At 35.2% G+C, this 26317-nt stretch overlaps 1 protein-coding gene across 9 annotated transcripts in view; it reads left to right on the top strand.

The window, feature by feature from the left end:
* NF1 (neurofibromin 1) overlaps positions 1 to 26317 on the top strand; it is a 257570-nt gene that overhangs the window by 83618 nt on the left and 147635 nt on the right. For 6 of the 9 annotated variants that reach the window (XM_027516769.1, XM_027516770.1, XM_027516763.1 and 3 more), the window contains 7 exons: positions 1934 to 2107; positions 3405 to 3527; positions 3783 to 3857; positions 5447 to 5476; positions 9054 to 9185; positions 11300 to 11434; positions 14929 to 15042. In XM_027516769.1, the coding sequence (XP_027372570.1) occupies positions 1934 to 2107; positions 3405 to 3527; positions 3783 to 3857; positions 5447 to 5476; positions 9054 to 9185; positions 11300 to 11434; positions 14929 to 15042 (783 nt within the window). Of the gene's footprint in view, positions 1 to 1933; positions 2108 to 3404; positions 3528 to 3782; positions 3871 to 5446; positions 5477 to 9053; positions 9186 to 11299; positions 11435 to 14928; positions 15043 to 26317 lie in introns of those variants that run through there. The other 3 variants (XM_027516765.1, XM_027516767.1, XM_027516772.1) reach the window with 2 other exon arrangements.

Here is a 26317-nt window from a genome sequence, read left to right as displayed (position 1 = left end):
ATCGCAGCCTGGCGCTGTCCGTCGCTGCCCCTGACCTTGGGCGAGGGGTAGCTCCTCTCAGCCATGCTTCTGCATGGTTCGTCGCAGCCGGCGCGCTATAGTTTAAATCATGCTTAGCACTGAAACTCCAGTACTTTGGCCACCTCATGTGAAGAGTTGACTCATTGGAGAAGACTCTGATGCTGGGAGGAATTGGGGGCAGGAGGAGAAGGGGACGACAGAGGATGAGATGGCTGGATGGCATCACTGACTCGATGGACGTGAGTCTGAGTGAACTCCGGGAGTTGGTGATGGACAGGGAGGCCTGGTGTGCTGAGATATCATGGGGTCGCAAAGAGTCAGACATGACTGAGTGACTGATCTTATCTGATAAAAGAAGCAAGGGAGTAAACAACAAATAAATATAACCCTAAACAGATCAGAACCAGCTTTAATTTACACCAGTCCTAGACTGCAGATCATATGTGAAAAGCAGTTCTCTTTTTTCAACTTCTAAATTTTATTATTATTTTTAGTTGTATTACTATCTGTATTAGGGTAGGTAGTATAACAGCTCAACACAATAGAACTTTCTTATACTTAATGAAATAGTACTGAGTAGCTCTGTAGGACAGTCGCCCTCTTTGTGATTTCTTAGGACCTTGGCCAGCAAAGATTCTGCCATTTTTTTTCATACATGGCTTTTATAGGAGTTGTTTCCATTCTCCCAGCCAGAAGGAAAAAAGATAGCATAGAAAAAAGCATGCTGAGGATTTTTGTGGTCCAGGCCCTTAAATGGCATGGATCACTTTCATTCACATTCCATTGATCGAACTCATTCATATAGCCATATTTAACTGTAAGAGAGGCTGAAAAATATGACTGTAACTCCAGAAACAAGAGATGAACATGGAGACCAAGGAACGAAGGAGCTAGGGGAAAAATCGGGAGTCAAGGATAGCTTAGACTGCTGTCTCCCTAGAATTCCAGGTTATTTCTTTATGGATAAAAAATTATTTATCAAGAATACCTGTTTACCAGGTATTTACCTATTCAAATAAAGCTTGAATAGTGAGGAAAGTTTTATGGAAGAGGTGTGGAACCTTAGTTGAACTTGAAATAAGAAAGGAATTTAGATTAGAGAAAGATGAGTGTTATTCAAGCCAGGGAAATCAAGAAAATAGATCTAAAAATGTTGAAGGTATATTCAGAAAAGTTAGCTAGAAAGTGGAAGGTTCTCACAGGCAATTATAAGTGAAGATGAAGAGCAGATAGTGAGTAATCTGGAAGACATTGTGAGCCAGTTTGAGTTTCAACTTTATTCTTTAGGCAGTTAGAAAAAATCTAAAGATTAGGATTAGGAACTTCCCTGGTGGTCCAGGGGCTAAGACTCTGTGCTCCCAATGCAGAGGACCCCAGTCCGATCCCAGGTCAGGGAGCTGTATTCTACAAGCTGCATAATTTTCTGTGAAGAATGGAATTTAGAGCAATAGAACAGCTTTCAATGTATTGTATCCTTAGTTAGAAGGCTGAAGGTTGAATATAGCCTGGAGTTTTAGGTAAAGATGGAACAGTTTGAGATAGACCATAACCAAGAAAGAATAGTGTTTAGAAATTAAAGGTAATATAAAAAGAGAATTTGATTGGCTAAATTCAGGGTTGAGAAGTCAAGTACATTGTTTGGAAAGGACTGTTTCTCATGTTCCTTTAATAATTCAGCAAAGAAAGGGAAGAACAGATTCTTTTTTTTATTTTTATTTTCTTGATTCAAGAATCATTTAAATTATGACAACTACTTAAAATTATGAAATTTAAAGCCACGAGTATCAATTATGTATCAGTATTTCTATAGAGAGTACAGTTTTTAGTGGCTGGTAATTTGTTACTTTATTAGATCAGTCTGAAATCCAAGAAATTTCATATATTACCTCATTGCTGTATTTGAATTTTGTAGAAGTTGTTTCTGGACAGTCTGCGAAAAGCACTTGCCGGCCATGGAGGAAGCAGGCAGCTCACTGAAAGTGCTGCAATCGCCTGTGTCAAACTGTGTAAAGCAAGTACTTACATCAATTGGGAAGATAACTCTGTCATCTTTCTGCTGGTTCAGTCCATGGTGGTTGATCTTAAGGTAACATGCTTATTATTTCTCTTATACAAACTTAAAAATATTAAATGAAAAATAAATCTCTTGTATAAATACTATACTAGTTTATTTTGAAGATCATTGCTAACACAGAGGTTCTGAGTCTTCTTCCTTGTGGCTAAGCTGGTAAAGAATCTGCCTGCAATGCAGGAGACCTGGGTTCAATCCCTGGGTTGGAAAGATCCCCTGGAGAAGGGAACGGCTACCCACTCCAATATTCTGGCCTGGAGAATTCCGTGGACTATATAGTCCATGGGATTGCACAGAGTTGGACACGACTAAGTGACTTAAAGCTCAACGTTCAGAAAACTAAGATCATGGCATCTGGTCCCATCACTTCATGGGAAATAGACGAGAAACAGTGGAAACAGTGTCAGACTTTATTTTTGGGGGCTCCAAAATCACTGCAGATGGTGACTACAGCCACGAAATTAAAAGACGCTTACTCCTTGGAAGGAAAGTTATGACCAACCTAGACAGCATATTAAAAAACAGAGACATTACTTTGCCAACAAAGGTCTGTCTAGTCAAGGCTATGATTTTTCCTGTGGTCATGTATGGATGTGAGAGTTGGACTGTGAAGAAAGCTGAGCACCAAAGAGTTGATGCTTTTGAACTGTGGTGTTGGAGAAGACTCTTGAGAGTTCCTTGGACTGCAAGGAGATCCAACCAGTTCATCCTAAAGGAGATAGATAGTCTTGGGTGTTCATCATGTGAAGGGTTGACTCATTGGAAAAGACTCTGATGCTGGGAAGGATCGGGGGCAGGAGGAGAAGGGGACAACAGAGGATGAGATGGCTGGATGGCATCACGGACTTGATGGACATGAGTCTGAGTGAACTCCAGGAGTTGGTGATGGACAGGGAGGCCTGGCATGCTGCGATTCATGGGGTCGCAAAGAGTTGGACACGACTGAACAACTGGACTGAATTGAACTTAAGTGACTTTCACTTTTACTTTTTAAATTCATAGGACCTGCTTTTGCTACTGCTCCTCAGGCTACATTAAGTGGCTTAGAATATGAAGAAAACACAGAATTAACCAGTTTTCTTAAATTTCCATAAATATTCAGACTTGGGTATAAAATAATGTAGAAATTTGGGCCTGAAAGGAACCATATGTGGTCTAGTAAGAATTTTATCATGAGCCACAATATTAGTACTTTATGTTTCTTCCGGCAACTACATGTTACTGCCATCTGTGTGGATTATATGTTATTATTAAATACTAGTAGAAAAAACACTGCGTGAAAAACTTTTGTTTTCGCTTGGAATTTTCATAGAACCTGCTGTTTAATCCGAGTAAGCCATTCTCGAGGGGCAGTCAGCCGGCAGATGTGGACCTAATGATCGACTGCCTTGTCTCTTGCTTCCGGATAAGCCCTCACAATAACCAACACTTCAAGGTGAGAGCATAGATTTGGATCAGTTTCATTTACCGATGCCGTTGATCCTTTATAAATGTGAAATGAGTAGAAAGATGATAGAGTGCACCTTTATCAGAATTTCTTTTTATATGTTAAAGTTAATTTCAAGATCCTAAAAAATATATTCTGTTTTTTAAACATTTCTTTTTTGTTGTTCCTTTTGTCCTCGTATATATTACTATATATTTTTCTCATAGAAAAACATAGTTTACTGTTTTTTTCTTTCCTCTGTAGATCTGCCTGGCTCAGAATTCCCCTTCTACATTTCACTATGTGCTGGTAAATTCACTCCATCGAATCATCACCAATGTAAGTCCAAAAGGTATTGCTAAATTGCTTAAAATTTTTTCTTTCTTCCTATCTTATTTCTTTTTAAGGTGTTTCTGGTTTACAAAAGATTTTGAATATAGATGTATGATACAGGAAGATTTCTCATACAAGATTCTATCTAATAACTGATATACAATTGTATTTTTCATATTTAATCTGGATCCCAGGACCCTTACTGAAGAAGATGGAGTTAATAGGATCCTTTGGAAAGATTAAACTTAAAAGATTTTTGGATCAAAACCCTTGAGAACAGTGTCCCTTAAAATATAACTTAACATTTTCATCCTAAAGCTCTATGTATTATTTTAATACTCAGCTGTTTCCCAGCATTTGATACATTCTGAATTGTCACCTTACTGTTTAAGTTAAAAGTAGCAGTATTTATGTTGTAGCCCATTATGTATATTAAAGAAAAATGGTGAGTCATATTTGTACTTTTCTTCCTTAAACAAATGAAATGATACTTTGAGGTGTTTATATGATACAAAAACATATCAGACAAAATAAGTTAACACATTAAAAGGTACTTGTGAAGGCTTCAACTCTGATGTCAGTATGTTAAGTGGAAAGATAGTAACCTTACCGTATTTGGACCAGGGATTTAAAAAATTCTGTTCTTCTAAATCATATTTTGAGGGTTTTCAGGTGTTATTTATAGTAGCTCCACTTTCACGCATTTTTAGATATTCACATGTATATGTAAATTGTTCAACTTTTTCCTTTTTTCCTCCCTTAAAAAAAGACTTTAATCATTGTTAACTTAGGTATACTTGTCCTCTTTATATAGTCATATTTCACTTTAAGAGTGTGTCTCTGGGGAGTTAAAGATGTCCTTCCCACCTTCATTGCCTTGGATGTATTGAATTATACCAAATTCTGCCACATTTTCTTTTATCCATTCCTGCAGAAGAGTAATAACTATTAATAAAACTATTAGTGACACATTTAGTTTTTCTCAGTGGGGTGCTAGTAGCATTTTCGGTCAGGACAGTCTTTGTTATGCAGAACTGCTTTGTGTATTGTAGGACATTCGGTATCCTTGGTCCTCATTTCATTAAGTACTATTTGCGCCACTTCCTTCCTCTCCCATCTGTGCCCCCAGACTTTATGAATAACTAAAAATGCCCGAGGGAATGATTCCTCTCTCAGTTGAGGATCAGTTACAAGTAGAAGTAACATTAACTACTATTTCTTTCAAAAGGGAAAATTTAATGAATCTGATATGGCAGATAAGGTATATTTGTAGTAAAAACTTAGAAAATTTTATGCTTTCCTTTTGCCAGTGTAATGAGCCAGGACATTGTGCCCTTAAGGTTTATTTTCAAGGCCATTATTTAAAAAGAAACAACAGTGATTTTTACATTTCGATTTTATGTGTAATTCAGAAATAAAATATTACTACTTTTTTTATCCTTTGGCTTATAATACTAAAAACATTCCATTTACATTGGATGGTTTACATAAATGCTTAAAGCTTATATTTAATAAACCCAAGTATATACTTTTTTGATACTCTGTGGCTAGTTACTTTAATTGTGAAATATTTTTGTCTACAATTGAATATATAGAGCACTTTCAAGCATGGACTTGGCACTGCTGTAAGTGGCTGAGCTGCTCCTTTGTGGGTTTAAAGCATGCCTGGAGTGGTACTTCATGCATGCCTCAGTGTATATGGTGAAGTGGTTGTGCATCCTCCTATACTCTAATGCGTACTGCATGTGTGAAGGTGGAGTGTGTCTGTATCAGGCCACGTCTAAGAAATCTATTTTTGTAAAGAAAAACATGTATTGATTAAACTTTAAAAATATTAAGTAAGCATCAGTAACCTTTTAATGAGTAGCTTGAAAAGGAGCATAAGTTTGAGTCTATAAAATAGTTTTAAAATTGGACCTTAGATAATGATACTTTATCATAACATAATAGATTGATAAATTGTTTCTTGTTAGGGTTTTTCTTTCCTTTGGTTTGAGGCTAATACATACTGAATCTAAAGTATTTTCTGACTGAAAAGGACTATGTGTACATAAGCAAATTTATAGAATTGACTATTATGGAATTCACTGAATGTAGTTATTATAGAAATATTTTGTCTTGAAACCACATGAAGTTTTTCTTAGGTATTTGAACTCCTAATCTTAAATTTATTCATAGTAAAAGATTTTCTTTTAAATGATTCTTGGTTCAATACACCTCATGAGCTCTCTTCTTCCTCGGTTCTTTAGCCAGTTCACAGATTTTTAAAAATTACCGCATTCTCAAATTAGATAAAAGTTTTATTACTGATGTGGTTTTGAGGGTTTATGTAGAAGTAGTAATAATGTTTGCAGTTTTGTTTTGCTTTCGTGACACATACTCATATTCAGTTCATAAGTACTGTTTTTAGGTCTAAAAGAGTCCCCCCGTTTCTTCTTAAGAAATCTGAAAGTCTAGTAACTGTTCAAATTTGATTATAATTTAAGCTTTTTATCCGTTTCGAAAATGATACGGGTAGTTCTGTCATCTTTTTTATTATGGAATGCCATAAGTGATAAATTTTAGCTATAAAATCTTTGTTATGTGCTTAATCTTTATAGGCTTCCTTTAGGTTAGTTTAGATATGTTGTTATCATTGGGAAATAATATATACAATAGGAACCAAATATTTCACCCATCAGTGTAACATGCTGTAGCTGGTATAGTACTTAATACTTACTATTGTTTTTTCCTTATAGCAATTTGCTGTAGTTTACTTATGGATAGTTCACATATTGAGAATGAGATGATCTCTTTCTGCTGAGAGAAATTATTTCCAAGGCATGTGAAATTTATTGAAATAATCATGAAGAATTGCCATATGATTTGCTCATATTATAAAAGTATTGCCATTTACTTGACAATAAACTTAGGATTTTCAAGGACAAAAAAGAATAAGTCTACTTTAATTGACTAGTTTCTGAAAGGACACATTTAATAATTGCTTGGAACCCTAAAGTTTTTACCAACTACATGATGTCCAGGTTTTAGTGCCTGTTTTATTTGAAAGTGTATCTTTTACTTTAAAATGAATGACTTTATTTGTTATATAAAATAGCAATTATGTCAGTAACTACATCTTAAGTTAAAATCACGTAGGGTGTACCTGGTACCATGAGACAGTTTCAGCAGCTATCACAATGACATAATAATTTGGATAGGATGTTACATGGGATGCGTATGTCTTTAAGCAGTTTCTGACATTATGAGTTCAGTATGAGGTCTCAGTATGAGACCCTTATCTCAGTGCATTTTGTGATTATTCAGCTTTTGTTACTTTAAGTTGATTAACACAAGCTGTATAAATTAGTAAGTATATGGAAATCAAGGAGTATTGATTGCCTGGGGCAAGTCAGCTGACCAAATTGACTAAAGTTTAAGGAATTCACTATATAACTAAACTAATAAAACTTGATCATTTGTTAGGAAGTAAATAAAGAATTTGAGAGAAAAATGGAGACAACCATACTGTCCAAATAAAAGTATTTCTTCCCTCATAGCTTTGAAGTTTTTTTGTGAGTGGAATTAAGTATTGATTTTATTTTGTAAATTGGTTTTATAGTACACTGTAGATGTGTCTTGGCTTCCCTGGTGGCACTAATGGTAACGAATCTGCCTGCCAATACAGGAGATGCAAGAGACGTAGGTTCAATCCCTGGGTTGTGAAGATCCCCTGAAGTAGGAAATGGCAACCCACTTCAGTGTTCTTGCCTGAAAAATCCCATGGACAGGGGATGCAGGCAGGCTGCAGTCGATGGAGTCACAGAGAGTTGGATGCAACTGAGCACGCACACACACATTCATAGATGTGGCTCCACCTGCCAAGTGGAGAATCTGCCTGCCAAGCAGGAAACGTGGGTTGATCTTTGAGTTGAGAAGATTCCCTGGAGTAGAAAATGCAACCCACTCCAGTATTCTTTTTTTTTTTTTTTCCACTCCAGTATTCTTGCCTGGAAAATCTCTTGGACAGAAGGAACCTGGTGGGTTACAGTCTGTGGGGTCACAAAAGAGTCACACACGATGTAGTGACTAAATAACAACAATTCAGTAAATAGAGTTCATAATCCCAAATCTGAGGTTTAGGTAATATAACCCGATGCTCCTCAAAATATTCTAAGGGTTAGGGCTAAAAAAATTAGATGCTGAGAATTTAATTAGCTTAGTGTTGAATTAGACGGAACTTGGGAACAGGATATGAAGCTATTATATCCCCTTATCTACTGTTTCAAATTGTTCTTTCAGGAATTTTTTATTACAGGAGTATTATAAAGCCTGTATTTTAAGTAATCCTGTTCCTTGCATACTCTCCATTATGTAGTGAAAAATTCATCCAGTCATTTTTGTATTCACAGAGAGACAAACTTAATAGTTTTAGTGATTTTCATAGCTGTCATTTTTCATAATATAGTTATTACTTCATTTAAAAGTTAAAGATAAACTTTCAAATAAAATAGGCACTAAAAACTAGAACCAAAGCTAAACAAGTTGAACTACAGAAAGATATTTACATAAAAAAAACCAGTTACCTTTAAAAATATTTAGCTATGATCATTTTGTCTTTGTGGTGGTCATTAGTCTTCTCACGTATTGTGCCATCATTGCATATCAATTTAAGATTATAGGTTTACTAATAGCTTTATCTCATTTACTAATTTCATGTTGTAATTATCATTGCTGTTTGTCTGTAGGCGTATAAGTAATAGTTTACCACATATTCCTTCAACACTGTGTTGAACCATTGATCTCTTTTAAAACTGATAACAGCATTCTTGCTTTGGGAAAATATATACTATATATGCATATGTTTTTGAAATGTGTAAAACATTAAACTTACAAAAAAAAAAAGATTGGCTACAGATTTAGCTCTCTAAATCTTTGTCTTTCAGATTCATTAGATTATCAGTGAGAAAAGACAGTCTCATATGTTCATGCTCATACAGTGGGCTATTTGTCTCATGTTCAGTATGATATTTTAAAATAGATGTATGGTTTGGTGTTTGAATTAAAGACATTACTTGAAGACTTTGGAAATCATAGTGTGTGTTTGCATGGTCTTAGAAAGTTTCTTACGAAGTAGTCAACCATGAAACCACAGTGATAACCAGAGCATATAACTCGTGCAGATTTGGACTTTTCTTTCGTATGGTCTCTGTTTTCCCCCAGTCTGCATTGGATTGGTGGCCTAAGATTGATGCTGTATATTGCCACTCAGTTGAACTTCGAAATATGTTTGGTGAAACACTTCATAAAGCAGTCCAGGGTTGTGGAGCACACCCAGCAATACGAATGGCACCGGTAAGATTAATCATGAATTTTGAATTCCACCCTCTTGAGATTGCATTTTTTCAGTGTCTTTATCCCGTTCTTGCTGTTTTGATTATTTTAGAAAATCAAATAAGACTTTTCAATAACAATTGTGGTATGTCTAATACTGCAGTATTGTTGCAATGCTAGTTAATGATGTATGTTTTCCATTATTTCAGTGGGTTAAACTTATTTTTCTTAGAGATATTTTCTAACAAAATGCTGTTAAAATCTTAGTGAATGTCACCTTTTCTTTTTTTGTTTCTTTTTCCTTTAATTTTTCCTTACTAATAAAATACTTTGATTAGCTCTTTATCTTTTGGGGATGAGTAGGGGAAACTGACTCCTGGGCTAGAGTGAATGTTCCTGCTAAGTCACTGTTTTGCCCATTGGATGCTACATATTGCACACAGGAAATTAGAAATAAAATTCAAAGTTTATATTTAAAAATATCTCATATTTCATTAAACAAAAGGACAAAAACCTTCAGTGCTGTTGGGCATTATAACAAACACTTTTCTCACACATAAACATTGGGAATAATTGCTGCATGTTATAGATAACGCATCTGCTTGCTTACATGGACATTTTTTATTAAGAGTCCATAGATGCTGGATAATCTCCCATCTGTGTAATTTGCATATGCTGCTGCTGCTAAGTTGCTTCAGTCATGTCTGACTCTGTGCGACCCCATAGACGGCAGCCCACCAGGCTCCCCCCTCCCTGGGATTTTCCAGGCAAGAACACTATGTGCATATAAAAGCATACATGTCAAAAGCATGTATTTTTGTTTCCTTCTAAAAAAGAAAACGGGAGATGTTTTATAAGAATAGATAAAAAAGGTAGTAATGGATCCAGAATATGATGTTGGATTTTTGGTTGAATAGCATCCATAATTATAGTATTCTACAATAGTATCTCTGTAATTGAAACACATTTTCCATGATTGAATTTTTCTCAAAGAAAGCTTTCTTTGTTCTATCAGTGTTCTTCTGGCAAAATACATGCATTCTGTAACTTGAGAGATGGAATGCCATTAAAGGAAAAAGAAAAAGTTAAACTATTAAATACAGAGATTGCCTGTCTAGCATATTCCATCAATTCTAAGAAGCACCTGTTTAACATTTCTGAAATTTGGGAGTGGATCTTATTTGTATGATATCTTGCAGTTGACAATTTTCATTCCTTATGATACATAAAATATTGATGCATCTTACAGTTGACAATGTCATTGTTGTTTCTATGAAGTGTTTATGTGTATATGAGATATTTTATTACATGAGTTACTCACTATATCTGTGAGAGCTATAGAATAAATATATTATCCCTGTTTTAACATTTGGAAAATTGTTTTTAACATAGGAGTCAACCAACCTTATTTTAAAGATTTTAGTATCTTAGCAGATTTTCACTTAAACTTTTTGCAAGATTATATAAGAATATATATAAGATTATATAAGAATAATGTAAGAGGAAGGCTGAGCACTGAAGAATTGATGCTTTCAAGTTGTGGTGCTAGAAAAGACTTGAGAATCCTTTGGTCAGCAAGGAGATCAAACCAGTCAATCCTAAAGGAAATCAACCCTGAATATTCATTGGAAGAACTGCTGCTAAAGCTGAAGCTCCAATACTTTGGCTACCTGATATGAAGAGCTGACTCATTGGAAAAGACCCTGATGCTGGGAAAGATGGAAGGCAGAAGGAGAAAGGGGTGCCAGAGGATGAGATGTTAGATAGCATCACGGACTCAGTGGGCATGAATTTGAGCAAACTCAGAGATAGTGGAGGACCAGGGAGCCTGCCGTGCTGTAGTCCATGGGGTTGCCAAGAGTCAGATACAACTTAGAGCCTGAATAACGACAACAAAAATGAGAACAATACAGACATTGCAAAAATACTTTTTATTTGCTTTTTAAGCTTGATTGTGTTAATCTTATACTTCCTATTGAATGTTTCTACTAATACCACACATTTGGCGGTATATAATATGTCCCTTTATTTTTCAAAGTTTTTAAAAAATAGATTTATTTGAAAATGTTGAATAGCTATTATCATGATTCTGATGTCTGATTCTTAGAAGGTGAATGTCATGTTTTTGTTTTTAGAGTCTTACATTTAAAGAAAAAGTAACAAGCCTTAAATTTAAAGAAAAACCTACAGACCTGGAGACAAGAAGCTACAAGTATCTTCTCTTGTCCATGGTGAAACTAATTCATGCAGATCCGAAGCTCTTGCTTTGTGTGAGTAGTTTTTATAAAATTCCTTGAAATTATTATACTAACTTAATTTGGTTTTACTAAAATGCCAAAACCTTGAAGGTGATTGTTAGCTCAAGAACACTTACTGAACCTTCCTGATCGTACATGAAACTTGACATTCCTAAGAAAGTGAACTTACAGAGATTACTAATATAATTAGATCAGATCTTACTCTTTTGTCTTATTTTTTTCTTATCATTAAACTAACATATTTTGGTGAGGTCTTCTGTCCATACCCTGCTACCAGATTATGTATTATTCAGATATAATCCTAGAATGGGGTTTGGATATAATGAAGCAGACATAAGTCAAGTGCTTCCTGTATCTGTTCAGTTGTTTTTTTTTTTTTTTAAAGTCTCCAATCACTGTTGCCTAAAAATTGAGTTCTTCTATCCTTATTTCTTCCTATCATCAGCCTTTTATTATCACTGACTTTTCCTGGCTATACTGTTTTGGGAGGAAAAGGAGATAAAAATGAGTATGGTTAGCACTCAAGTATTGTGGTTACTCTTGTCTTACAGCCTGAGTTGGTATTAGATTCCTGAGAGCATTACTGTAATACACAAGATAATTAGGAACTAACAAATGAAAATGAGTGGCAGTTATATGAAATGCTGAAAAGCATGGCCTCTGGAGACTTATTAGCTATGTGATTTGGGTGACCTAACCTCTCTATGCTTTAGTTTTATTTCTTGACCACAGCACAGGTCCTGCAGGATCTTAGTTCCCCAACCAGGGATTGAACCCATGCCCCTTGCTTTGGAAGTGTGGAGTCTTAACCACTGGACCACCAGGGAAATCCATGTGCTTTAGTTTTCTTATTTGAAATATTGTGATAATGATAATAATTCGTATTAAGCAGACTGAGATATTACATGTCATTCTCTTAGGAACAATGCAGAATAGATGCATAATGAGTACTACATAAATGTTAGGATGTTATTACTATTATTAAAATACAGTTAACATTAACATTAATATTATTAATGCCCCAAACATAGCAGAAATATATTTTGAAGCTCATAGCATAACATATTTAACGTCTGTGGAATTTTCCAGTCCTGGGAAAACAGTATCTAAAACAATTTCCTGTTGCTTTGAGTAACAGGCTTAAGTGCTAAGTATATTTTTAATTTTGATGGTTTATTTTTCAAATTACTATACTGTAGAAGTATATAAACTGATGACCATAGTTTCAAGAGTTCTTTGAACCCCCTGAATTTAAAAAATATGTTTTTCTAAGAGAGGGAGGAGAAACAGAATTCCCAAAAGGATTAGTGACCCCCAGAATGGCCTATGTTGTTTTGAACTCTTTGAAAAGTCCATCCAAATTTGGAAGTCTGATAGAAGAAATTGTTAGAACTTTGGTATGGAAAAAGTCTTAAAATCTATTATTAAGACTTTATAAAAGGAATGAAATACCTTTTCCCCTCATTTCTTTGTTATGTAGCACACATTACTTGAGGTGTTATTTCATCATGCATGTCATAAATTAGCATCACTCTGTTTGCGTGGATGTAATTCAGGATCAAAGAATGCATCAAAGTCACCAGTGCCTTCTGTGTTAAATATTTTATTGTCAAGGAACAAGAATTTAAGCAATTTTCCAAGTTTGAAATTAGCAGGCAGAAACAGATCAAAGTTGAAATTATTTTCTTTGCTGCCATCTAGTGGTTAAACCACTTTTCTCAGAGTAATGAAAGCTATGTTAAAATAGTGAAAGATTCATTGTAAATATTTGATTATTTTGTATTTTTACCTATAAAAAACCTAAATTTTTGTATGTAGGATAAATATAGGAATAAATATTAAATGATCTCAATCATGATATTTTAAAGTAATGTGTTTTTATTGTCTTCTGTCTTTACTGTCTCTATCTTAAATCATATTACTCTGAATTTTTCAAGCTTCCTAATTGTTCAGCTTACATCATTTCCTGCTTTCTTTTAATCATTTCTCTCCACTAAAGTTACAGCGATCTCTGCAAAAAGCAAATATTATGCTTTCTGCCCAGCTTAAAGTCTTTTGGTTGAAATAGCTTTGAGGATAGAGACTGAACTCCTAATAGACCTATAAGGTCATGCAGCTTTTGACTCCCACCAATCACCTCTGCAACATCTAGAGTTATATTTGTCTTTACCCTAGTTATGATGGCCTGCCTTTCACTCCCTCTTCCTACATTCCTTCCTGCCTGTCCATGCACTTGCAATCCTCTGCCTACAATATGCTTCCCTGTCCTCTTCACATAGTAATTCCTACTAATTCTGAGCTGTTATCACAGCCCTAAGGAAGCATTCCTGATTATACCACATTTTCCTGTTACAGGTGCTCATACCAGCATGTAGCTTCATACTTCTTTTTCATTTGCAGTTTAAACTTGTTGATCTGATTATTTTCTGTCCTTTATACATTTTGTTTTTAATTGAAATTATATATATATATAGTTCAAAATGTCCTATTTTCTGATACATAAATACACACACACACACACACACACACACACACGCATGGAGGTAAGGGAGTTAGCAAAATAAAATAAGAGCACTAGTTGTATTGGCTTCACTGAAATGAACCATATATGCTTGAAATGGAAATAGATTCTTCCAAGTTACAAGGAAGCATTTTAGTCTCTTTAAGTAGGTAGACATTCACATTTATATATACCATTTTGCTTTGTATTCAATGTCTTTCTACCGTGAAAAAGCCTGAAGTATGGGTATCTGGAGGTGTGGATTAACATTAACACTAATATTACTAGTGTTATGTGAATGTGGTTAGGTCCTTGTGTTGGACAAAAGGGCAACACAAGATAACTGTGTCATTCTCATCAAGCATGCATGTACTTTGCCTTTCATCACAGTAGTTTTGAGATCCAAAACCATAAGTTCCAAATCACAGGTATATTATTTAGTCATTGTAGTGTTGCTGAAAAAAATAATTTATTTCTCCTATTATTGATACAATTTCTTATGAAAAGCTAGTACCTAGTTTTTGTTTTAATTAGAATTTTCTCTGGATATTATTTAAATTAATGAAGAAGTATAGATGTAGATTAAGAGAATTCTTAACAAGAGCAGTTTTTATAATTAATTTATTTACTTTAATTGGAGGATAGTTACTTTACAATATTGTGGTGGTTTTTGCTATACATCGACATGAATCAGCTGCGGGTACACATGTGTCCCCCCGTCATGAATCTCCCTCCCAGCAGCTTTTTAATTTTAAAAAATCTTACAGTGTTTATTTTTGAGGTAAAATTCACATGTGATGAAATTTGCCTTTTTAAAGTGACAGTTTACTGGGTTTTGGTATGTATACAAGGTTGTGTAGCCATCACTGCTATCTAGGTCTAGAACATTTTTATCACCTCAAAAATAAACCTAAAACCCATTAGCAGTCAGTCTCCATTCCCTCCACCCCTTTGGCCCCTGTCCTGTGATTTTGTTTTTAATTGAAATTTGCTTTTTTCTTTGCAGAATCCAAGAAAACAGGGGCCTGAAACCCAAGGCAGTACTGCAGAATTAATTACAGGGCTTGTCCAGCTGGTCCCTCAGTCACACATGCCAGAGATTGCCCAGGAAGCGATGGAGGTAAGGGGAAAATGAATTCTAGGCTCTTAAATGTAACATTGTAACTATGTAGATTCTCTTTTTTTTTAATTCTATTCCTTAAAAACTTTTTCCTTAAGAATTTTTTATCCAATTTTTAATGGTTACTTTCCATTTAGAGTTGCTACAAAATATTGCCTGTATTCCCCGTGTTGTACAGTACATCCTTGAGCCCACCTTACATCCAGCAGTTTATACCTTCCATTCCCCAATACCTGTATTGCCCACCCCCAGAACTCCCTCTACTGGTAACCACTAGTTTGTTTTCTATATTTGTGAGTCTGCTTCTTTTTTGTTATATTCACTAGTTTGTGGATTTTTCGGTTTCCACATATAGGTGATATCATATGGCCTTTCTCTGACTTATTTTATATAGCATAATGTCCACCAAGTCCATCTGCATTGCTGCAAGTGGCAAAGTTTCTTCCTTTTTTATGACTGAGTAGTATTCTATTGTATGTATATGTGTGTGTGTGTATATACATTCATGTATATAAAGACACATTCATATGTCCATTGATGGACACTTAGGTTGTTTCTGTATCTTGGGAATTGTAAATAATACTGTTACAAACATTGGGGTGTATGTATCTTTTCTAATTAGTGTTTTTAGTTTTTATGGATATGTACCCAGAAGTGGAATTGCTGAGTTATATGGTAGTTCTATTTTTAGTTTTTTAAAGAACCTCCATACTGTGCTCTACAGTGGCTGTACCAATTTACATTCCTGCCAACAATGTACAAGGGTTCCCTTTGCTCCATGCTCTCGCTATCATTTGTTATTTGTGTTCTTTTTGATGACAGCCATCCTGACAGGTGTGAAGTAACATCTCATGTGGTTTTGATTTTCATTTCCCTGATGATCAGGGATGTTGAGCATCTTTTCATATGCCTGTTGTCTATTTGTATGTCTTTGAAAACGTGTATTCAGTTCTTTTGCCCATTTTTTAAAATTGGGTTGTTTGGGTTTTTTTTTAAATGTTGAATTGTATGAGCTATTTATGTATGTTGAATATTAATCTCTTATCAGTCATATAATTTGCAAATATTTTCTCCCATTCAGTAGGCTGTTTTTGCATTTTGTCAATGGTTTCCTTTGCTGTGCAAAAGCTTTTAAGTTTAATTAGGTCCAATTTGTTTACTTTTGCTTCCCTTGCCTTAGGAGACAGATCTAAAAAAAATACTGCTACCGTTTGTGTCAAAGAGTGTTCTGCTTATATTTCCTCTAGGAGTTTTATGGTTTCTGGTCTTGCATTTAAGTCTTTAATCCATTTTGAGTTTATTTTTATGTATTGTGTTAGAGAATGTTCTAATTTCCTTATTTTATGTAAGGAAAATAGCTGTCCAGTTTTCTCAGCACCACTTATTGTAGAGGCTGTCTTTTCTCCATTGTGTATTCTTGTCCCCTTTGTCATAGTTTGACCGTAAGTGCATGGGCTTATTTTTGGGTCCTGTATCCTGTTCCATTGATCAGTGTATCCGGTTTTGTGCTAGTTCCGTACTGTTTTGATGACTGTAGTTTTGTAGTACAGTCTAAGGTCAGGGGGCATGATTCCTCCAGGTCTGTTCTTTCTCAAGTTTGTTTTGGCTTTTCTGAATCCTTGTGTTTCCATACAAATTAAAAAAAATTTTTTTCTGATTCTCTGAAAAATACCATTGGGATTTTGATAGGGATTGCATTAAATCTGTAGAGTGCTTTGGGTAATATAGTCATTCCAACAGTATTGATTCTTCAACCCAAGAACATAGTGTATCTATCAATCTGTGTGTTATCTTCAATTTCTTTGATCAGTGTCTTTCAGTCTTTTGGAGTATAGGTCTTTTGCCTCCTTAGGTAGGTTTATTCCAAGGTATATAACTTTTTTTTTGCTGCAGTGGTAAGTGGGATTGTTTCATGAATTTCTTTTTAGTATTTCATAATTAGTGTAAAGAAATGTGGCAGATTTCTGTATATTAATTTTGCACCCTGTAACTTTAGTGAATTTATTGATGAATTCTAATAGTTTTTTGGTAGTTGTCTGTAGGATTTTCTATGTATATCGTGTCATCTGTAAACAGTGACAGTTTTAATCTTCCTTTCCAATTTGGATTTCTTTAATTTCTTTTTCTTCTCTGATTGCTGTGACTAGGACTTCCAAACTGTGTTGAATAAAAGTGGCAAGAATGAGCATCCTTGTCTTTTTCCCTTGATTTTACAAGGAAATGCTTTCAGGTTTTCACCATTGAATATGATGTTAGCTGTCAGTCTGTTGTAAATGGCCTTTTTTGAGGTATGTTCCCTCTATGCCCACTTTCCAGAGAGTTGTTTTTGATCACAGATTGATGTTGAATTTTATCAGAAGCTTTTTCCTGCGTCAGTTGAGATGGTTGTAGGATTTTTATTTTTCAGTTTGTTAATGTATCACATTGGCTGATTTGTAGATATTAAAACATTCTTGCATCCCTGGAATAAATCCCACTTGATCATGGTGTGTGATCCTTTTAATGTATTTTGCTAATTTTTTACTAATACTTTGTTGAGAATTTTTACATCTGTATTCATCAGTGATATTGGCCTACAATTTTTTTGTGATATATTTGTCCAGTTTTGGTATCAAGGTGACGGTAGCTTCATAAAATGAGGGAGGAAGCAGTCCTTCCTATGCAATAGTTTGGGAAGGATAGGTGTTAGCTCTTCACTAAATGGTGGAATTCACCTGTGAAACCATCTGGTCCTGAGCTTTTGTTTGTTGAGAATTTTTTTATTATTGATTCAATTTCATTACTGGTGATACAATTTCAATATGATCTGTTCATATTTTCTATTTCTTCTTGAGTCAGTCTTGAAGATTGTACCTTTATAGGAATTTGTTTTTTTTTCTAGAGTATCCATTTTATTAACATGTAACTGTTCATAGTACTCTCTTATGATCCTTTGTACTTATGTGGTGCCAGAAATACAACTTCACCTTTTTCATTTCTGATTTTATATTTTAGGCCCTCTCCCTTTTTTTCTTGATGAGTCTGGCTAAAAGTTTATCAGTTCTATCTTTTCAAAGAACTGCTCTTAGGTTCATTGATCTTTTTTTTTTTTTTTTGGTCTCTAAATATTTCTGCTCTGATCTTTATGATTTTCTTCTACTAACTTTGGGTTTTGTTTGTTCTTTTTTTCATTCCTTTAGGTTTAACTTGTTTATTTCAGATTTTTCTAGTTTCCTGGGCTAGGCTTCCTCTTAGAACTAGGGGGAATCTTCCCTCTTAGAACTGCTTATGTTGCATCCCATAGATTTTGGATCATTGTGTTTTCATTTTCATTTGTCTGCAGGTATCTTTTTATTTCTTTGATTTCTTCAGTAACCCATTGGCAACTTCCATATATTTGTGCTTTCCATATTTTTTTCCTTGATGTCTAGTCTCATAGTGTTGTGGTTGGAAAAGAATCTTGATATGATTTCAGTCTTCTTAAATTTATTGAGACTTGTTTTGTGGTCTAGCATGTGATCTATCTTGGAGACTGTTCCATGTACACCTGGAAAGGAGTGTTTATTCTGCTGCTTTTGGATGGAATGTTTTCTGTATATCTTTTGATCTAGTCTAATGTGTTGTTTAAGGCCAGTGTTTCCTTATTGGCTTTCTGTGTGGATGATCTGTCCATTGATGTAAATGGTGTGTCAAAATCACCTACTATTATTGTGTTACTGTCAGTTTCTCCCTTTATATCTGTTGATATTTGCTTTATGTATTTAGGTTATTCTCTGTTGGATGATACAGAGACACATCATATTGTTACAAAAGGATCCAATCCATCCAAAAATAAAACTTTATGTGAGTCTAGTAACAAAGATTTAAAATATATAAAGCAAAAATACATAAAATTTCTAAATATATAATATAAAAACATGTAAAAGGACAGATAGACATACATAGTTATAGCGAGATACTTAAGTATACTTTTCTCAATATCTGATAGAATAAGCCAGCAAACAAATAGTAAGTATAGAAGATTTGAAAAACATGATTATCAAATTTGACCTATTTGACACATATGGAGAACTACATTGAATAAGTGCATTTTCTTTTCAAGTACATGTGGGACATTTAGTATATCTTGAGTAAGTGTCATACAAATTCTGAAGGATTCAAATCATTCAGAATTTTTTTATGACTGTATTGAAATTAAGCTAGATAGCAAATAACAGAAAGGTTTATGAAATATCAAGTGATTTTGACCCTTGAACAGCATGGATGTGAACTGTGCAGGTCCAGTTATATGCAGATGTTTTGGACATATTGAAAACATTTTTGTGTATTTGTGACAGTTTGAAAAAACCTGCAGGTAAATTGTTGGCCTCGCAATATCAAAACAATTAAGAAAAGGTATGTCATGGCATATAATATATCTGGATACCAGTCTATATTATCATTTTGGGGGGATCATTTATTATATCTTTTTGCTTTTCTTAATTGAAATATTACAAAAAATAAAAAAAAAATTTTTTTGGCTTCCCTGATGGCTCAGTTGGTAAAGAATCCACTGCAATGCAGGAGACCCTGGTTTTGATTCCTGGGTTGGATAGATCTGCTGGAAAAGGGATAGGCTACCCACTCCAGTCTTCTTGGGCTTCCCTTTTGGCTCAGCTGGTAAAGAATCCACCTGCAACATGAGACCTGGTTTTAATCCCTAGGTTGGGAATATCCCTGGAGAAGGGAATGGCTAACCACTCCAGTATTCTGGCCTGGAGAATTTCATGGACTGTGTAGTCCATGGAGGTCATAAAGAGTCAGACACGACTGACTGACTTTCACTAATTGAAATATATTTGATTTACAATGTGTTAATCTCTGCTATACAGCAAAGTGGTTCAATTTATATATATGCATTCTTTTCTAATATTCTTTTCCATTATGTTTTATCACATATTTCCTGTGCTATACAGTAAACCTTGTTGTTTATCCAAATATTATCATTTACTACATAAACTATATATATAAATATACTATAAAAAGTTAAAATTTACAAAAGCTTACAGACTGTACATGATGTCTTTCACAGTCAAAAGAAATGTAAGCAAATGTAAAGATGCAGTATTAAATCATAATTGCATAGAGGATTTCCCTGGCGATTTAGTGGTTGAAACTCGGCCCTTCTAATGCAGGGTCTTGAGTTCTATCCCTAGTCAGGGAATTTAAGATCCCATGTGCCACCTGGTGTGGCCAAAAAATAAAAAATCCTAGCTGCATAACATTAACTGTACTACATACTATACTATTACAATAACTACATATCTGTGTTTTGTTACTGTTGGGTGAGCTCAAGTGTCGTATCTGCTTAAAACATTCTCTGAGAAGTTTATCTCTCCCATTAAATTGTATATCCGCAAAAAGCGATCTCTTGGGTTCTCATGTATTTTTCATCATGTTTGATGCAATACCATACCTTGTGACCTACACAAAGTGCACTAGCAATGAAAGCAGAGAAAAGTCATGACATTAAAGTTGAATTGTTTGATATGTGATAAAGATTGAAATACGCAGCTGTGGTTGTCTGCCATTTCAAGATAAATGAATCCACTGTACAGACTGTTGAGGGAGAAAAATGGAAATTCATGAAGCTGTTGCTGCAACTACTCCAGTAGGCATGAAACCTTGTCTTTTTTATTAAATGTCTTTCTCATATTCAAAAGACAACTTTTATGTGGATGCAGGATTGCTGTAAGAAAGGTATACCTGTGAAAAGACAGCCTTCAGAATGGGAGAAAATAATAGCAAATGAAGCAACTGACAAACAACTAATCTCAAAAATATACAAGCAACTCCTGCAGCTCAATTCCAGAAAAATAAACGACCCAATCAAAAAATGGGCCAAAGAACTAAATAGACATTTCTCCAAAGAAGACATACAGATGGCTAACAAACACATGAAAAGATGCTCAACATCGCTCATTATCAGAGAAATGCAAATCAAAACCACAATGAGGTACCATTTCACAGCAGTCAGAATGGCCGCGATCCAAAAGTCTACAAGCAATAAATGCTGGAGAGGGTGTGGAAAAAAGGGAACCCTCTTACACTGTTGGTGGGAATGCAAACTAGTACAGCCACTATGGAGAACAGTGTGGAGATTCCTTAAAAAACTGGAAATAGAACTGCCATACGACCCAGCAATCCCACTACTGAGCATACACACCGAGGAAACCAGAATTGAAAGAGACACGTGTATCCCAATGTTCATCGCAGCACTGTTTATAATAGCCAGGACACGGAAGCAACCTAGATGTCCATCAGCAGATGAATGGATAAGAAAGCTGTGATACATATACACAATGGAGTATTACTCAGCCATTAAAAAGAATACATTTGAATCAGTTCTAATGAGGTGGATGAAACTGGAACCTATTATACAGAGTGAAGTAAGGGGGAAAGAAAAACACCAATACAGTATACTAACGCATATATATGGAATTTAGAAAGATGGTAATGACAACACTGTATGTGAGACAGCAAAAGAGACACTGATGTATAGAACAGTCTTTTGGACTCTGTGGGAGAAGGTGGGGGGATGATTTTGGAGAATGGCATTAAAACATGTATAATATCATATAAGAAACGAATCGCCAGTCCAGGTTTGATGCAGGATATAAGAAGCTTGGGGCTGGTGCACTGGGATGACCCAGAGGGATGGTATGGGGAGGGAGGTGGGAGGGGGTTCCGGATGGGGAACACGTGTACACCCGTGGCGGATGCATGTTGATGTATGGCAAAACCAATACAATATTGTAAAGTAAATTTAAAAAAAAAAGAAAGGTATACCTATTGACTTCAGCATGATTTGAGAAAAAGTGAAGTCTTTATGTGCCAAGTTGAAGCAAAAGGAAAGTGGAGAATCTAAAGCTAGACAATGTAATGTCTGCAAAGGATGGCTTGATAATTTTAGAAAGAGGTTTGGCTTTAAAAATGTCAAGATAAAGGAGAAGCAGCTTCTGATCACGAGGCAGCAGATGGGTTCCTAGACTCCATTAAGAAAATTATTGGTGAAAAAGGATATCAGCCTGAACAGGTTTATAATGTGGATTAAAAGTGCCTTATTCTAGGGGGAAAAAAATGCCACAAAGGACATTTATTAGGAAGAGAAGCAAGCACCAGGATTTAAGGTAGGAAGGGATAGGCTTACCTCTACTGCTTTGTGCAAATATAGTATGATCAAAACTGCCCTAATCTATAATATAAGGCTTCTAACTTCCAAGGCTGGAAAGGAAAAGAAAGATACCCGTTGCTAGTCTTTTAGTTGTACAAGAAAGCCTTCACAGTGAGGATCGTTTTTTGGATTAGTTCCATCAGTGCTTTGTTATTGGAGTGAGGAAGTATCTTGCCAGTAATGGACTGCCTTTTAAAATTCTTTTGATACTGGACTGTGCCCCTGGCCACCCAGAATCCCATGAGTTTAACACTGAAGATGTCAAAGTGGTCTCATTGCCCAAAACATGTCTCTAATTCAGCTTCTAGATTAGGGGTTCATAAGGACCTTGTAGGCTCATTACACATGGTATTCTATGGAAAGGATTGTCGACACTATGGAAGAGAACCCCAGTAAAGAAAACATCATGAAAGCCCGGAAGGATTACGCTATCAAAGATGCTATCATTGTTATAGAAAACGTTGATGCAGCTTGTATACATGAAGTAAACTTACAATATTGAAAAATACTGTACTGCACTTTAAATGTATTTTCTTTATGATTTCTTAGTAACATCTTGTTTTTACTAGCTTTATTGTAAACATATAGTATATAACACGTATGACATACAAAAATATGTGTTAACAACTGTTTTATTGGTGAGGCTTCCAGTCAATAGTAGACTATCAGTAGTTAACTTGTTAGGCAGTCAAAAGTTATATGTAAGTTTTTTTTTACTGCATGGAGGGTCAGCACCCCTAACTCCTCATTGTTCAAGGGTCAACTGTACTTTGTTTTTATTCATATTCTGCTAATAAAAGAATAAATTAGTATAGCCATCATTAAAAATTGGTTTGCAGTATCTACAAAAGCTAAACATACACCTTAGCAATTCTCCTCCTAGGTATGTATCCAACAATATGTTTACAAAAAAAACACATATAAAATATTAATAGCATAATTTATAATATTCCAAAAAGCTGTAGTAGCATATTAAAAAGCAGAGACATTACTTTGCCAACAAAGGTCCGTCTAGTCAAGGCTATGGTTTTTCCATTGGTCATGTATGGAAGTGAGAGTTGGACTGTGAAGAAAGCTGAGCACCGAAGAGTTGATGCTTTTGAACTGTGGTGTTGGAGAAGACTCTTGAGAGTCCCTTGGACTGCAAGGAGATCCAACCAGTCCATTCTGAAGGAGATCATTCCTGGGTGTTCATTGGAAAGACTGATGCTGAAGCCGACACTCCAATACTTTTGCCACCTCATGTGAAGAGTTGACTCATTGGAAAAGACTCTGATTATGGGAGGGATTGGGGGCAGGAGGAGAAGGGGACGACAGAGGATGAGATGGCTGGATGGCATCACTGACTTGATGGACGTGAGTCTGAGTGAACTCCAGGAGTTGGTGATGGACAGGGAAGCCTGGCGTGCTGCGATTCATGGGGTCGCAGAGTCGGACATGACTGAGCGACTGAACTGAACTGAAAAAGCTGTAAACAGCTCAGACATTTATGAACAGTAGAAGAGATAAATAATTTGGATTATTTCATTCCATTGATTACAGCAATGCAAAAAGAATAAGCTACTGCTAAGTGCAAAGCATGAGTGAACCTCATAGACATGATATTGAGTGAAAACAGCCAAACACAAAAGAGAACATACTGTATGATTCCCTTTATGTAAAGTTCAGAAACAGGCAGAGGTTATCTATGGCGATAGAAGTCAGAACAGTGGCTGCTTTTGTCAAGACCTGATGACTGGAAAGGAATGTGCAAAAGGCTTCTGAGTGTTGATACTGTTGGTCTCAGCGTTGATTAATATGGGATATATACTTTGTGAAAACTCATCACACTATATATTTAAGATTTACTGCTTCATTATTTATCATGCTTTATTTTGCCAAAAATGTTTCAGCACTCATTGTTAGACACTCGTTGCTTGTATTAAGTTGTTATAAAAATAACTGTGGTTTCGGACTGTGAATTTTAAATCATTATTGTTGTTGTTGTTGTTTGGTCACTAAGTCACGTCCAGTTGTTTGCGACCCCATGGCTTGCAGCATAGCAGGCTTCCCTGTCGTAACAAGGCTCAAACTCATTTTTATTAATCAAAATAGGAACCATTACAATCTTGTTTGCCAATGAGAAATAAGTTTTTTTATTCCTGTGGTGTAAAAATTTGTGCTTGGGGTTTGATGAACTCTTAGAAAGCATTTTCTGCCTCCTCCTGGTTGTGGAAGCATTTTCCCTGCAAAAAGTTGTGGAGTTGCTTCAAGAAGTGGTAGTTGGTTGGCAAGAGGTCAGGTGAATATGGTGGATGAGGCGAAACTTCTTAGCCCAGTTTGTTCAACTGTTGAAGCATTGGTTGTGCGACATGTGTTTAGGCATTGTAGTAGAGCATTGGGCCCATTCTGTTGACCAATACTGGCTACACATGTTGTAGTTTTTGGTGCATCTCATCAACTTACTGATCATTCTTCCCAGATGTAATGGTTTCACCAGGATTCAGAAAGCTGTGTGGATCAAATAGGGAGCAGACCCACCACACAGTGACCAAGACCTTTTTTTGGTGCAAGTTTGGCTTTGGGAAGTGCTTGAGAGCTTCTTCTAGGTCCAACCACTGAGCTCGTCATTACCAGTTGTCATATAAAATCCACTTTTCATCGCATGTCACAATCCGATTGTGAAATGGTTCATTGTTTTTGCATAGAATAAGGGAAGATGACACTTCAAAATGATTTTTTGATTTGCAGTCAGCTCATGAGGCACCCACTTATAGAGCTTATTCACTTTTCCAATTTGCTTTAAATGCCAATCAGTCATAGAGTAGTTGGGTTCTTTGGTAACTCCTCATGTAGTTGTAAGAGGATCAGTTTTGATGATTGCTCTCAGTTGGTCGTTGTCAACTTCTGATAGCCAGCCGCTGCACTCCTCATCTTCAAGGCTCGCGTCTCTTTTGCAAAACTTCTTGAACCACCCTGCACTGAACATTTATTAGCAGTTCCTGGGCCATATGCATTATTAATGTTGCAAGTTGTCTCTGCTGCTTTACAATCCATTTTGAATGTGAATAAATTAATAACTCAAATTTGCTTTTTGTCTAACATCATTTCTATAGTCTAAAATAAATATCAACAGCAAGTAATGTCATTAGCAAAAAACCATAAAGCAAGAAATGCACATTAAAATGATGTGTAACATAAGCACATTTATTTAAGAATGTATTCTAATGTCAAACAACAAAGTTCAACAATGTAAAAACCACAGTTACTTTTGCACCAAACATATTTGTGTGCATTGCTGTTGGTTCTATAAACAGGTATATTCTTTGCATTCTTTTTGGAAAGCTCTTTGACAGTATTTGGCAGGAGCCGTACAAATGTCATTTTTTTGGTCCAAATAATTCCATTCCTGTAATTTTTTAATCCTATGAATATAAATAAAAAGGAAAAAGCTGCACACATATATGGTTACTGCTCTTAGTTATAATAGAACATAAAGGGAAATTTAAATATTCACTGTAAGAGAATATGTTCAAATTCAATAACAAGAGGACGATATTTTAATTTGGTGAACTATTAAGCATCCATTAAACCATGCAGGTCACATAGCAATGTGGAAAATTATGAAATGTCAAATGAGTATACTGTGTGTACAGTTTTGTTAAAATTATATGTGGAAAGTTTTAAAATAGAAAGGAACATGGAAAGGAAAATAACCACTGAGGGAGAGAAAAGGCTAATAGATTTTCTTTGAATATTAAAAAAAAAAATGTTAAAACAAAATTTTAGAGAATTTGCCACTTAAACTAAAAATGTCAGTAAATAGTACTAAGTTTGTGCATGTTAGTGACAAAAATTGAATGTTAATTTGTGCTGTTTTTCCTTGATATGAGAGGTATAACATATAATTTTTGAAGATTCTCAGAGCGCTTTGCAGTTTCCAGTAAATATCTCAAAAGAATTACAGTGAAAGTATTTGAAATAAGATAATATAGGTCTGATCCTTATAGCTTTTGGATTTATAAAGTTGTCCAAGGTTAGAAATTTACGTATTTTTCCCATAATTTAAAGGGAGTCATTGCAGCTTATCATTGCAGCTTATTT

Source organism: Bos indicus x Bos taurus, chromosome 19, assembly GCF_003369695.1.
Source record: "Bos indicus x Bos taurus breed Angus x Brahman F1 hybrid chromosome 19, Bos_hybrid_MaternalHap_v2.0, whole genome shotgun sequence".
Classification (NCBI taxonomy): domain Eukaryota; kingdom Metazoa; phylum Chordata; class Mammalia; order Artiodactyla; family Bovidae; genus Bos; species Bos indicus x Bos taurus.
Note: the sequence above shows the minus strand (reverse complement) of the source record. Positions and strands in the feature narration are given on the sequence as shown.